We start from the raw sequence: 16058 nt of genomic DNA, 5'->3' as shown, positions 1-16058 counted from the left end.
CAGGTTTTTGTTGGTCAATGGTGCAGTATTATTATTTTTTGTAATTTAAGAGAATAGGGACAACCCTTTTAGACCATGCACTGGGCGTGCCAACCATTTTTCCAGTCATTAAACTAGCAAAAGTGGATTCGGATAGTCCCTAAGTGTACTTACGCCGTGCGCTTAGATCGTTAAAATAGGGCTGTTTGTCTTACAGGTCTTGATGAAACGCTGAAGAGAACTCTATAGAAGAGGAAAAGACGGAGGAGCAAGGAGACAGGAACTTGGGAATCACAGGAGGTAATATTTGCAGGTAAGAAATACAAAGTAATCCATAGTCCAAGTTGAGACCAGACAAATGACAGAGTGCAGGGAGTGTGATTGCTGTATATGGAGGAGTGATTGAGTGCGGTGATTGATAACAGGTGGCTGGGATTAGAAGTGACTGGGATCCGAGTGAGGTGATGGAACGCATAGGATTGTGGGATATAACAGACAGCGAAGAATAGATCTATGTACAGTATATATAACTTAGAGAAACTTATAGTTATTATAAGATATACAGTTTCTTTATATAACCACTGTAATGCATACGTATACAAGCTTTAAAAATCCATTGTGTATAAACGCAGCGTCCCTGAATGCCCGCGAATGCAAAATTCTGCAGAAGATGAGACGAGCCATGGCTATTGACCCTTATTCTTTGTTTAGAAGTAGATTTTCCTAAAGAAGAAAAATCTTTATCCATTGTCTAGAATCACTCAAAATTCCAACTGCTTTTTCTTGGTGGCGTCACCAGTGAGTAAATCCATGTCTCGGGTTTCCATTAGGTGGCATATAATAATAACAAAAAAATAGAAAAACTGTAGAGGGGGGGTGACAACGATTTTCAGCAGACAATCAAATATTCAGTTGTGGAAAATGAATTCTGTGTAAAAATCTGTTGCTGTGCGCAGTGAGAGAAGCAAAGGCCCCTAAGGAGTGTTCAGTATATAAAATAAAGTGAAAAGACTGTGCACTATTTATTATGCATGAGCATAAATGTTACAAAACTGGTCGCTGTGGAGACTGCAGCGTTCACTTCAGTGTCGACAAGGGTACCACGGTCCCTCAACATACAAACAGAGCGAAAAAGTACAAGAAATGAATTAGAAAAGGAAAAAAATGGCAGTGTTGTTCTAGATGTAGTCCATTTGAAAGGCCGTGTCCTGTGTTAGCAGTTAGCACCCTTCTGTAGTTCCGTTAAAGCTCATTAAATGCTCGCCAATGGCTGAATATGATGAGGTGAAAGGACAGATGCAGTGCCACATTACAAGTGTTCCTCTGCTTTTTTACAGTCAGCAGTTTGCTCATCTCATTTCCATTCACTCATCCTCCCTTGTATCACTCCTCCAATGCCGTCAAGTTGTTAAGAAACCGTCAGGACGAGGGGAATGTGTGTAGGGGAGCCCCACTGGCATTTCTTCACCATAACTGGTGAACGTCTTCTGAGAAGAACCTCCACATGAGGCGAGACAAAGGCAAGCGGTGAAGCTCAACAGGTAAGCTGCGTTCTCTCATATGCAAGTGTTTTATCAAGCTCAAAGACACCTTTTTTATACGGTTCCTCTTTTCCCCATTTCTCTTTTGGCTTTAAGACAAGTAAAAGTGAGGAGATGGAGGCTTGAAAGAAGGCCGTTGTCTCACTCTCTCTCCCTTGTCAGTTTTAAGTTGACTTCTGTGTCAAGGGGATGGATGAGGGAGAGACGGAGAAGTATTTCTGTGTGGAAGCTGCGATACTAAGTTGAAACGGTATGACAAAGAGTCAAAACAAAGAGCATTTTAATAGTGCTGCTGCCTCAGGAAGCTAAAAGTGGGTGAAATCCATTAGTGGCCTTAAAATTCTTCCATTTTACCAGAATAATCCCGGAATCTGTTGATGGCTTCCTATCTGAGTGTTTTTGTCTTCGTTGAAGTGTTCATATTTGTCACCAAGATTTTAAGATGGCATTTTCAACAGATGTGGAAATTAAACAGATGTTTTCATTGATCATATGTTTCTTGAGCAACAAAGCAATGGTAATGGTAAAAAATCATCACAGGAATAAATTACATTTTAAAATATATTTAAATAGAAAACAATTGTTTTAAATCGTAATAATATTTCACAATATTACTGTTTTTGATGTATTATTGATCAAATAAATGCTGCCTGAGTGAGTTTAAGAAACTTCTTTCAAAAACATTACATTTTTTAAACATTAAAACACCCCAATTTTTTTAACCGTAATATGCATGTATCTATAGGTATACCTGAGCTCTACCAACCCAGGAGATGCTGGTTTTAAAATTTGCAAAAACATCTGCATGTCCCAGTCGGAGAGTAGAGAGCCGATCTCATTTTCTGCACATTGGGAAATTTCATGCTGTTTTTGCATCAAATAGGTACAGGCTTGAGTGTAGGGTTGTTTGATGATGTAATAATAATAATAAAAAATAAAAAAATTTACCTGAAAGGGTCACTGTCTGTGATGCCTCTCCGGCCCAGCCAGAAACCCTACCGTGTTTCTACCCACAGGGAATCGAATTTAATATATTTCAACTTTCACTCTTCTGAAGAAACAAGGAGACTGACAAGGACATAATATGAGATGTAAACAAATTGCAACACAAGCATCACTTGTCACTGAGTACAATGACATCCACGACAGCATGCAGGAATCATATTGACATGCCGATGGAGCAGCCTGTATGTGCACAGATTAGCTGTTCAATCTAACAAGAGAAATGGTTATTCTTATTCTGAGAGACATTAGTGTGTCAATATTACATATAGGAAAAAAAACATGATATAAAAAAAAACACTTATATATATATATATATATATATACATATATACACTGATTCTGTATAAATATATATATATATATATATATATATATATATATAAATATATACACACTCACCTAAAGGATTATTAGGAACACCATACTAATACTGTGTTTGACCCCCTTTCGCCTCAGAACTGCCTTAATTCTACGTGGCATTGATTCAACAAGGTGCTGAAAGCATTCTTTAGAAATGTTGGCCCATATTGATAGGATAGCATCTTGCAGTTGATGGAGATTTGTGGGATGCACATCCAGGGCACGAAGCTCCCGTTCCACCACAAGATGTTCTATTGGGTTGAGATCTGGTGACTGCATTGGGGGCCATTTTAGTACAGTGAACTCATTGTCATGTTCAAGAAACCAATTTGAAATGATTTGAGCTTTGTGACATGGTGCATTATCCTGCTGGAAGTAGCCATCAGAGGATGGGTACATGGTGGCCATAAAGGGATGGACATGGTCAGAAACAATGCTCAGGTAGGCCGTGGCATTTAAACAATGCCCAATTGGCACTAAGGGGCCTAAAGTGTGCCAAGAAAACATCCCCCACACCATTACACCACCACCACCAGCCTGCACAGTGGTAACAAGGCATGATGGATCCATGTTCTCATTCTGTTTACGCCAAATTCTGACTCTACCATCTGAATGTCTCAACAGAAATCGAGACTCATCAGACCAGGCAACATTTTTCCAGTCTTCAACTGTCCAATTTTGGTGAGCTCTTGCAAATTGTAGCCTCTTTTTCCTATTTGTAGTGGAGATGAGTGGTACCCGGTGGGGTCTTCTGCTGTTGTAGCCCATCCGCCTCAAGGTTGTGCGTGTTGTGGCTTCACAAATGCTTTGCTAATACCTCGGTTGTAACGAGTGGTAATTTCAGTCAAAGTTGCTCTTCTATCAGCTTGAATCAGTCGACCCATTCTCCTCTGACCTCTAGCATCAACAAGGCATTTTCGCCCACAGGACTGGATGTTTTTCCCTTTTCACACCATTCTTTGTAAACCCTAGAAATGGTTTTGTGTGAAAATCCCAGTAACTGAGCAGATTGTGAAATACTCAGACCGGCCCGTCTGGCACCAACAACCATGCCACGCTCAAAATTGCTTAAATCACCTTTCTTTCCCATTCTGACATCCAGTTTGGAGTTCAGGAGATTGTCTTGACCAGGACCACACCCCTAAATGCATTGAAGCAACTGCCATGTGATTGGTTGATTAGATAATTGCATTAATGAGAAATTGAACAGGTGTTCCTAATAATCCTTTAGGTGAGTATACATATATATATATATATATATATATATATATATATTAAAAAGAGTTAAAAACGTATTATATTGTGTGCACAATTTACTTAAAATGAGGGAACGAATGTTGACTTAGTAAGTCAAGTGCGGGGTAGTCCCCCGCCTTCCCCAGCACCACCTGCCTAGATTTGCTAGGGGGTTCTCACTAGTTTCCTCACAGCAGCTCTCATTTCCTACTCACTGTATTTATGTGCATGTTTCGGCAGAAGCCTTCACTCATACCAGTAGGATAGCAGATCTAGTCTGTCAAGACAAGGCCTATGTATATTCCATTCTTATCAATAAAATCCCCGTTAGTTCTATTCCGAGAGTTGTCATGATAAAAAAAGAAAATAATAATAATATAATAATATATGGTTTGACATTTAACTGTTTCGGTTTCTATGCCAAACCATTTTTAATTTGCCTTTACTTTTAGTCCATTTTGTTTTTCAGGTCTTTTCATAGTCATACCTGAAATTTATCTTGATTAATTGTAAATTAAACCCAAGCTGTTTTTTTCTCTTCCTTTCCTTGTCTGATCAGGTAAATTTAACACCAGTGTTGCAGTACCACAACTTGACAAGACATGAAAACACGAAAAAAAACATTAATTAATTTCCTTTTCCTGTGCCATGTTGATTCCCCCCCCCCCTGCAATTAAGGTACTTGTTTGTCTTTTAGAGATGAAGGAAAAGGGAGGTTAGACAGGCCTGAAGAACATCTCATTAAAGACCTGGACAGGAACCGCTGAGTCATTCAGAAGAGCTCCATACTCCAGTTATAACTCTAAATCACCCTGACATCGCATCTTATCGCATCACCCTGACAGAGCTCCGACACCTTCCTCAGACGCACAAAAATAAGGTTTGTGTCAAAAAGAAAAGAAGAGAAGTTAATTTTCCAAACGAGCAGTGACTAGCACAGCAGTGAAAGTCAGTACAAAAACTGTGAGTTTCTCTTTTGATTAGTCCTCGGCACACTCAGGGAACATTAGAATAAGAAAGAGAAAAACGTTAGCAACACATCCATGGGTGGCACTAGACTCTTGTTTCTTGCCCTATGAATTTGATATCTGGGTTTTTTTTTTAGCTCTGGTCGCATCCACCAAATACTCCAGTTAAATTTGATGTTAAAGGGTTAGTTCACCCAAAAATAAAAATTGTCAGTAATTACTCACCCCTATGTTGTTCCAACCCCGTAAGACTTTCGTTCATCTTCGGAACACAAATTAAGATATTTTTGATTAAATCTGAGAGCTGGATCACTCCTCCATAGGCTTATTAAGGGATCGAAACTGGCCGGCCCAAAAGTTATGGAAGACATCGTTAAAATAGTCCGAGTGTTATGGAAGACATCGTTAAAATATCTTAATTTGTGTTCCGAAGATGAACGAAATCTTACGGGGTTGGAACAACATGAGGGTGAGTAATTACTGACAGAATTTTCATTTTTGGGTGAACTAACCCTTTAAGCTTAGGAGCTTAAGAGGTCAAAGGTTACTTAATACACTGTGAAGAAATGTAGAAAGATGTGATTATACTGACCTGTAGTAGCCTAGTAGCCATTTGGGGCATTCTGCAAAAGATGTGCTCATCATATAGAAGTTCTGTTACATTTGACATGTTTTGTCTTCATTCTTTCTCTATATACATATTCTCTCTACCATTCAAAAGTTTGGGGTCGGTAAGATTTATGTTTTAGAAATAAATCTATTATGCTCACCAGGACTGAATTTATTTGATCAAGGTATTGTAAAAATCAGTAATATTGTGAAATATTGTAATTTGTTTATTATTGTGATGAAACCATTATAATATATACTCAAAAAAAAAAAGCTTATTATTATTATAATGATGAAAACCATTGTTCTGCTTAACATTTTTATGGAACACATTTCTTTTCAGGATTCTTTGCTTGAATAAAACGTTTATTTTGTAATGTGACATTACAAAAGTGTTTACCATCACTTTTTTATCCATTTAATGCATTAATTAAAATCTTGCCCAGATAGCATATTGATATTGGGCCGAATCTGGTTGAATTTCGGCTGTGAGTTTGGCCCACATACCACATGGAGTTACGGCCCGAGATTGGCCCAAAAGCTACTTGCCGAAAGTAAACCAGATCCATGCCGGAAGCAGACCAAAACTCACTCACAACTTCTTCCATATCCCCAGAAATCAGCCATAACTGGCCCACAACAGTGCCAGATTCCCCAGATGTCAGCCAGAAAAGAGCCAAACTGCCACCACCTTTACTGACCCCAAACTGAACGGTATTGTATTTTTGATTTTACTTAACAGTGTACCTTTAAAAATATAAAAAAAAATGTGAGTTATGAAAAATTCCCTAAAGCTGTCATATTAGCAGAATCATTCTATCAAGAAGTGAAATTTCCAAGAACAAGTTCAAGTCTGCTCTTTTCTTATGTTTGCAAAACTGTTATGATTTTGAATGCAGACATTTCCGCATCGAAGCACCTTGTCGTTCTACAAACTTGAGCATTGAATTAAACAAAAATAACAGTTACCTTTCTGAAGGCATAAATATATTCCAACATAAACTGATATAATCAGTTTGGCTTGAGATGACACAATGCAATCCTACAAAAATGTACTTACCTAGAAAAGACCCAGTACTCAAGAATATGCAAAAATGCTTCTCACAATGTATTGAATAGTCTTATAGTATAGTATTTTTGCAGGGTCGCTGGCAGCCAGTGCCCCAGTACTGATGAAAGGCTAAAAATGTCTGTGGGCGCATGTGACGAAAGAAGACAGACAGAGAAAATGAAGGGATATGTTTAAAGAATGTCTAAATACAGCTTGCGTACTCTCCGGTTGAAAGCCCTCCATCCATTCACGGTTGCGAGGAGGGAGATTGCAGTCGGCGCATTCACATTTTGGCGTCTGGGACTGTTTGCGGGCACAGAGGATAATTGAGTGTGAGTTAATTCCTATCAAAGCCCATTGGACTGCAACTAATGGACCGAGGGAGATGCCTCAAGGAGCCAGCGCTTTCAATTTCTTTTGTTTATTTAGATGGGAAAATGTTTAGTTTTTAATTAAGTAAATCACTATTATTTGTTCCAGTGTGGTTGGTAATTTGAAGAGATTGCAACCTGACTTGAAATGCAAGCGCTATTGGCTTTAAAAGAGAGAGATAGGGAGTACTGGAGGAGGCTAAAGCGTGGCGTAATGGCCGTGAACCCGAGAGAGCTCTTTCCATGCAGTATAGAAACACTCCCTGGGCTTCACTTTGAAGTGTTCCTAAGGTTCTCTCTGAAAACTTGAACTTATTCAAAGGGAGCGCTTAAATGGAGAGTGAAGGTAAAAAAGAGAAAAAAATCAAGGAGTCATTGTAATGTTTGACCTTCTTAAGTGCGGTAACTGCGTGTATGTGTACGTGCGTCTTTACAAATGTACCTTTCTGTCTTATTTTTACAGATTAGTTTTTGTTGGTGAGTGATCGGAGGAGATGGATTTCTTGTATTCACTCGTACTGTCAAGTGCCTGGGTTTTTCACCTTATGGATTTCAAAGGTACATTTTGAAACAGAAAGGTCTTATATGCATTTACCTGATCACACTAATGGAAGCTTGTTTCCACCACTGAATAAAAAAAAAAGGTAATTGTGACTTCTAGCAATTGCGAGTTTATATCTCCCAATTCTGGCTTTTTTTCTCAGAATTGGGTGATATAAACTAGCAATTGCAAGTTATACAGTCAGAATTGCAAGATATAATATGGAAATTCTGAGAAAAAAGTATTTTTTCCCCATCAGAATCGGACTTTATAGCTCGCAATAGCGAGTTTATATCTCGAAATTCTGAGAAAAAAGACAGAATTACAAGATAAAAAGTCACAATTATCTTTTAAAAAATGTTTTATTCCATGACGTAAACAAGCTTCCATGTACTAAGGTGTTTAATCTTAACTTTGTAATGAAACCTACGAGTCATTATACCAAATCCTTTGTCCATAGCTTTGCCGTTAACAACATATCAAAGCACAAGCGTATTTGTGCAAAGGTACAAATACAAAAAAAGTTTGGCAAAATTGGGAGAAGCAAATTTAAACTGCTTTGACATTGACATTATATTAGCCTTAAGCTAAACTACACCACACTTTCAAAAATGTTACATGGTATCCTTAGCCTGGGAAAACCCAGACAACTTCCGGCAAATTTAGATTTGCTCTGAAAGTTAGTCTGGCAAAGAGCTCATTCAAGCCCATTTCCAATCCGCCGAAATCGCGGCACCAATCAGAAACGTTGGGGCGGGCTTTACACGATGACGACAGCGCTGGGATTTTGAAGCAAATTTTGTAGCCTACATTACAAAGATGGCCGCCGTCGAACATCACTCGTTCGAATCAGCTATCGCGTCTGTTTTAAGCGATTTGAACGTTTCCTTTTTGTTAAAAACCGAGCAAAGAACAACACTCGGAGATGTTTTTTCCGCCGCTCTGCATACGTCATCTCTTTCATCGCTCTGATTGGTTTTAGGTATATCCGCGACGTCCGTTGGTGACGCCCCTCTGGAAATGATTTGTCTATGACGCTTTGCCAGAGCATAACTCAGTTACAACTGAGAATGGTCTGGTTTTAACCAGGCTATGGTATCCTAGCTTCACCCAAACATTCATAGATAATCCTGCAATGTATGTGGGTTAAAAGTGACATCTGTTTTTCCCCTTAGACTTTTAAAGTAATCTTTTCATCTGACAATTCAGGAATTTTTCAGTTAATGTGTATTTGATCATGTAAAGTAGTTTACAGATTTAACATTAAAGAGAAATAAACAGAAAGAGTTGGAATGAGATGTTCTTATTTACATTTTCTAATTTTTATTTTATCATTATTAGGAAGTGTTGTTGGAGTTTCACTTTTTTTTACCTCACCTTTTTCCTGTGCAAACCAATTTTAAAGAATCGGTGCAAAAATAAAAAAAAATGCATCTTAATACAAATCAAACTTTTATTTCAGACTGTGGGGAACTTTTTTATTTTGATTGGTCATTCACTCCATCACCTCGTCAGATATTTTTTAATATTTGCTGTCACTGAAACTGGCTCTACTTTTGTATATCTCTTATATTTAGAGAGTTCACACACCAGAGAATATTAACCAACTGCAGATGCTCAATGCTGCTGAAAGGACGTGTTTTTGAGAAGCTTTTTTAATTTGAACATTTTTAGCATGACATGGCGTCTTGAAAATATGGCGCTCATGTGCAAGATGCTAAAAAATCTTCGAGACGTGGCACAATCGCTGTAAACGTCTGGTCACCCTACGTCTGTCTGTGGATTTTGCTAATATTTCAGCCCAGTCTCATCCCAAGACGTCATATGACTGACGCTTTTGACCACACGTCAACATCCGACGTTTTAGGGTACCCTTTAACGTCAGTTAGATGACGCTATCTAATCCTAACCCTACCCCAGACCTAAACCTACCCGCGTCATCTAACTGACGCTAAAGGTAAAGCGTCAGATAGATGACGCCCTAGGATCGTAAAACGTCGGATGTTGACGAATGGTCAAAAGCGTCAGTCATATGACGTCTTGGGATGAGACTGTGTTAAATATTTAACCAATGAAAAGTATTAAAAACAGCTTGTGACTTAACCTCGTAACTCCATTGGCTCCTTAAACTGTTGGTCAAACCTCTTTACTCCAATTGCTTCTTGAATCTTGAATGAAGTGCCGCTCGCAGTTTGAAGCGTCACTGCTTGTCTGCAAAGCAACGGAAAATAAAGAACTAGTTGTCTCAATAAGAACAGCATTTTCTTAATTCAAGAAACAATATAAAGGCAAATTTTTAATGTATTTGAGGAGCGAAGAATAGTGTCTTAGTCTTGCCGTCGAATCATCATAGGCAATACTGCCTTAAATAACCTGCGCATAGCACTTCATCTTTTTATAACTTTTTATGAGATTTTGGCCAACTGACAGAAAAAATGGAGTGCTTACAAAGCTACAGCTACAATAAATAAATAATTTGAGCTTGATTTTGTTAATAAAATGATGACACATGCAAGTATATGATCATTTATGAAGTCACAATATCAACTTGACAACAGTTTAATTATTTGTAAAAATACAGCGTCCCCAGCGTGTATATATATATATATATATATATATATACATACTGTATATAAGCATTTTTTGTCCAACAAGAGGTGGAATGCTTATATAAGATGTCCTCAAAAAGTTACACTGAATGTGTATCTAGCCAATTTGGCCCACGAGCAAATGTTCAAATCTTCTATTCTCAAAGCTATATGCGGTAAATGCTCCCTCACCAGTTCTGCACTGCTTGACAAAACTACATCTGAATAAAAAAAATGGCCAAGGCAATTTACTGTAATGATTGCTTGTTGCATTTTCCCTTTCTGCCTCCATATACACAATTTGCGAGTCTAACACCACGTGACACAGTGTGGAGCTCTGACTTGCCTTCATCCTCCTCGGTCTGAGAAGCTTTTGACACAGAATACCAGGCCTTCCTCCTTCCTCTATTCACCATCTTGCTGTGAGCTTTTAGCTCTTAATAATTTTGCTGCCTGTACATTATCAGACTCCAACAATCAAGTTTAGTGGAGTTGAAATTGGTTATCCGTGTACTGTATGCCAAGGCTCAATTTGCTTTGCAATGTTGTTGCATGGCACCAAGGAAATAACCTGCTGTGTGTGCAACATTCTTGTTGCCATTATACAGGAGTGGTAGTCTGTATGTCTGTGTTTGTGTTTAGCTGCATCTTGTGTATTATAAGACAAGAGGATATAAAGAAAAATAATAAATGGCATTTTTATGAAGAATAATGGAAGATGAATATAGAAACTACATTTTAATTTATTTAAAACCAAAACTGAAAACCAAATTCATGTGTAAAGCATTTTTAAAATACATATAAGATATAGTATACAGTTCAATACAACAATAGAAGAGAAGAGAAATAGAATACCTTATTAGAGAAAGAGATTAAAATAATAAAATACACCACAAATACTTCTCAAGCCTAATGATCATTTAAAATAGTGAAGACCTCATCAAAATATTTGATTTAAATGGTTTAGCTGCAACTGGCGATGTAATGCAACTATAATTTAAATCATTAAAGTTTTTTTTTTTTTTGGTTTCAATTTCTATTCGCTGTGTTGCTCTGCCCACTGTGAATTTAATTGGGACAAAATTCAGAACTTCTAATTGGCTGTGATTGTCATGTTGCTCAGCAATTACACACTAATATTTGTAGATGACCATTTCTTTTTGCTTGAAAACTTTGTCATGCTTGGTATTCGCAACTGAAAACTGCTGAAAGAACCTCTGCGTATTGAAAACCACAGAAGTAGTTTATAAAAAAGGTGTCAGTGTTTGCATTGTAAATATAATTAGAAATCCAATTGTTTGCTTGTAATTGCAACCTTTTTATACTGTATGCAATGTGCAACAAGCTTTATAGCGAAGGAGATTGCATGAGATTGCAGTATGTGAAATATGAGACGCTGCTTGTGCCTTAATTATGTTTGAATATAATGTCTGGCAATATGCAAGTCTCCGGCGTGCACTTTTGTGAGTCTCTGATCTGACCAATCAAGGCCGAAAGCGCTCAAATTGTTGTGTTAAACCACCTGTGTTTTCGTCTATGCATATCTTTCCATGTATGACTCAACTGTCAATCTAAAGCGGGCGTTCACTGTCGAATCAGATGGAGATATAAGCAGCAAATGTGTTTTTTTCTTTGTTCTACACTTTGAAATTGCATCTCCTTTGAATCCTTGAATGAAAAACACACAGGTTGTGATTAAAATCTCAAAGTGGTGTTTATTTAGACTTTGAAAAGAGCAGAATGGTGCTTTGTTGTACATCGCATAGCGTTGATACTTTCTGTTCCTAGAGTCGCCCGCTAGACTAAAAGTCAGATTCTCTGCTGCAGCCTAATCCCATGTCATTATCTTGTTTAAATAAGACGTCAACGTGCCGCATCAGGAGTCGGAATCAGACCGGCGTGCGTGTTTGACATGTATTTCCTCTCCTATCGCTGCTTCTCAGGCAGTACGACGAGTACGGCTGGCTGCAGCATTTAAATGTGCCATGCTGATTATCTTGCCACTGTGTTTACGTATTCATTTATGTAAACATTATGCTAATGTGTTTTTCGGCTTGTCGCTTGTGTCCAATCGTGCCCTTCAAGTTTGACGTGAGGTGACTGATGCAGCCTTGATGTGAAGTTGCAGCTTCTGTCGTTCGGGTTTCTGAGAGCAGTCGAGTGCGCCCAGATGCACTGGATACTTGTCATTGGCTCAAAAGAGGTGCCGGGGTTTGAAAAGTCTCGGCCGTGCTCTCGGGAGTGGCCTTTCAAGAAAATGCGTCCTAAAATAGCTGACCCTTTTGTGCACGCTCCATTTGCTTTTACACACTAAAGAGTGTCCGAGTAATCATGGTCTCTAAGAGGTCTTTGAAGGCTGGATAAAGTCATGATCGGATCAGAGAAGGCTGATAAAAGTCTGACGCCGCCTTCATAATAAGTGCGCCTGGGGCTCGTGAAATGTGTGAATGCCTGCTACCTAGCGTGCATCACTTTAAAGGAATAGCTCACCCAAAAAACAAAGGCCGCTCTTGCCATTCAACCATTCATAGTGAGTTGCACTCTTAAAAATAAAGGTTTCAAAAGAGTTTCTTAGCAATTTCATTTAAAATCCATTTTGGGTTTCCCAAAGAACCTTTTGGTGAAAAGTGCTTAATGTCCATTTACATTTGGCATCGATGGCTCCATGTAAAACCTTTAACATCAATGGAAATTTTCTATTAGCCAAAAGATTCTTTATATTGTAAAAATGTTCTTTAGATTATTAAATTGTTCTTCACACTAAGAAGACAATGTTTCTGTTAACTGTTGACTGAAAGGTTCTTTGGGGAACCAAAAATGGATCTTCTATGGCATCACTGTGAGTACAAGAATCATTTAATGTTCCCCAAATAATCTTTTTTTATTTTATTTTTTATTTTGAAGGACATTTTAATAATCTAAAGAACATTTAGTGGAATGGAAAGGTCCCATGTATGGTAAAGGTTCTTCATGGAACCATATATGCCATGTTTTTAGAACTTTTATTTTTAAGTTAATCTGAAACCAAATCATAGCTTTGCATGAGAAACAAATAGAAAGATATATTTTATTCAAGTTTCTTCACATATTCAATGTGTTTTCCCCCATTTAGTAAAAGTCAAGAGGGTGCAATGTTGTTTGGACTACATTTACTGTACTTTCAAAAGTATAATCTTTTGTGAAGAATGTAAGTCATTAAAAGAAATGGTTCTATTTAGAGCCAGAAATGGTTCTATCACCCGCTTCATATATGGAACTCCAAAATGGTTCTATATAGAACCATTTTAATGGGTTCCATAAAAAGAACCCCAAATGGTTCTTTGAATCCAAGTTAGATGGTTCTATATAGAACCATTTAAGGGTTCTTTATTATTAAACGAGTTAACTATTATTGAATAAGAAAATATAACCAATCCAGAAAGTTCAAAAAGTTTAAATTTGTTCAATTGATTATACAAAAATATTAGTGTCATATTTAAAATTGCACCTCTGTATACTCTGTATTAGACAGCACAACTTGTTTTACATTTAAGATGTTTAATTACATTCAACCATTCAGTTTAAATTATTTAATTTAAGCATTTTCGCTTTGTAATAAAAATACAGAAGCTTGTTTATGTACTGTATGTACATATACATTACTTAACTTTTACATGTATCTCTGAAATAAGGAAAAACAAAACATTTTTGATATTTGACAAATGCAAATAAAAACAATACATGAACAATTAAAACATCTATTAAATAGCACTACAATTTACACAAGTTGACTACATTTTTTTTTTTTTTTTGAATAAAAGTCATTGTGTGCTTAATGTCAACTGGGTATTGCACATTGAAAAGAAAATAGACTGCAAAGATTCCACACCCTGGGCCCTATTTTAATGATCTGAAACGCAAGTGGCAATGCGCAAAGCGCAAGTAACTTTGTGGGCGGATCCCGGCACTGTTGCTGTTTTCCCGGCGGGATAAATGCCTCTTGCGCCTGGCGCAAATCTAAAAGGGGTTGGTCTGAAGTAGCTTCATTATTCATAGCTGTGGTTTGGGCGTAACGTGAAATAAACCAATCAGAGCGTCATCTCACATTCCCTTTAAGAGCAGGTGCGCATGTTGCATGGCGGATTGCTATTATAACGGCGGATTTACCAGGCGTGCTTCAGGAGCGGTTCACAGCCGAGGAGACCGACGTTCTTGTCAGGACCGTGAAAGACAGAGAAGTGACGTTGTATGGGGATGGGAGAAACCCACCCAAATCAGCGTCGCCTGAACAGGCGTGGGAGGAAAAAAACTAAATTTTTTACATCTTCATGGACACCACAATGATTTCCCTCATGTGTTAATAATTTTCCTTGTTATAATGTATGATTTGCAAAAATAAAAACTGCTGCATCTGTGTTGATGAGAGAATCAAAGTGTATGCGCGTTGTGCACCCGCTACATTGATTATGGCCAAGCATGCGCGCTTAAAATAGCATAATGAGCAACGCGCAACGCGCCACTGACTTTAGACTAGGTTTTTTCTGGTCAGTGGCGCAATTGTTTTATAGAACAGCAAAATAGCATGAGGGAAAGTTTGCGCCGGAACACGCCTCCTCTTTGCGCTGAACCGCCCCGGGGAGCGCAAGTGTATTTCTTAGTTAACCGACGTGTGTCTGTGGAGGGAAAAGTCCCCTTTGCGCGGGTGCAAAATAGGAATGATACATGCGTCAGTGTACAAAGTCATTTGCGCCGGGTGCAAGATAGAGCCCCCTGTGTCATGTCAATGTCTGCCTCTCTTATAATGTTCACGTTGTCCATTATAATGCTGACACTTTCAGCATTGAGGGGATCAGGAGAGCCGTTAAACACAATGGTTGGTGTAGGACCTTTGGGTTCCTGTAAAACAAACATTTCACCTTTTGAGTGCTTTTCACCAATTAAAAGATGTCATCAAATAGACTTAAAATTACCCCATAATTTAGGGGTGCTATTCAATGACAGTACAAAGCAGTAGAAACAGTACAAAACTTATGACTAAGGAAGTGAGTGACTAAATTAAAGAGTACATTTCAAAGATTTGGCATAAGGGTGAGTAAACTGACTAATATTTTTATATTTGCATGAACAGTTCCTTTAATTCAAGTCAAGTGCATCAAATGTTAATGAAACTACAGAAGGCTCTATACTTACACTATCCACACAGTAGAGGAAGCTGGCATTTTCTTTAAATAGCGCTGGCAATAAAATGAGTGCAGCATTGCTAACGAGACCTACAAACAGATACAAATAATTGTACATTATGTATAGAAATCAATTAAAGGGATAGTTTACCCAAAAATTAAAATTCTGTCATCATTCACTTACTCTTGTCATTTTAAACCTATATGGCTTTTCTTCTTTGGCATAACACAAAAACATATATTTTGAAGAATGTTGGTAACCGAACAATGCTGGTACCCATTCACTTCTATTATATGGAATCAAAACCAATGCAGGTCAATGGGCATCGCCGTTGTTGGGTTACCATCCTTCAAAATATCTTCTTTTGTGTTCTGAAGAAGAAAGTCATAAAGATTTGAAATGACGAGAGGTGAGTTAATTATGACAATTTTTGGGTAAACTATTCCTTTAATCCTTACATTATTTTAAGATATGTTTTCACTCATACAATTTATAGGAGCTACAACCTTTACATTGACAATGCAAACAATGCAACTTTACACTGGGCATGGAACAGACAGGTTGGATGGGGAAAAGTTCTGTGGTTTCCAAGGCTGGTCCAATGAGATTGGCGTAGAGGTTTTTTTGACTTCCTTCTTTTGCACTCCTG

At 37.9% G+C, this 16058-nt stretch overlaps 1 protein-coding gene across 2 annotated transcripts in view; it reads left to right on the top strand.

Annotated features, from left to right (window-relative positions):
- The first annotated feature begins 1301 nt into the window (after positions 1 to 1301).
- LOC130070689 (kin of IRRE-like protein 1) overlaps positions 1302 to 16058 on the top strand; it is a 29172-nt gene continuing 14415 nt past the window's right edge. The window contains exons 1-3 of one of the 2 annotated variants that reach the window (XM_056235174.1): positions 1302 to 1520; positions 6315 to 6412; positions 7584 to 7678. In XM_056235174.1, coding sequence (XP_056091149.1) covers positions 7615 to 7678 — 64 coding nt within the window. In that variant the 5' untranslated portion in view covers positions 1302 to 1520; positions 6315 to 6412; positions 7584 to 7614. Of the gene's footprint in view, positions 1521 to 4946; positions 5002 to 6314; positions 6413 to 7583; positions 7679 to 16058 lie in introns of those variants that run through there. The other variant, XM_056235175.1, reaches the window with a different exon arrangement.

The sequence above is a fragment of the Rhinichthys klamathensis genome, unplaced genomic scaffold (assembly GCF_029890125.1).
Source record: "Rhinichthys klamathensis goyatoka isolate OS25496 unplaced genomic scaffold, OSU_Roscu_1.1 h1tg000413l_1, whole genome shotgun sequence".
NCBI lineage: Eukaryota > Metazoa > Chordata > Actinopteri > Cypriniformes > Leuciscidae > Rhinichthys > Rhinichthys klamathensis.
Note: the sequence above shows the minus strand (reverse complement) of the source record. Positions and strands in the feature narration are given on the sequence as shown.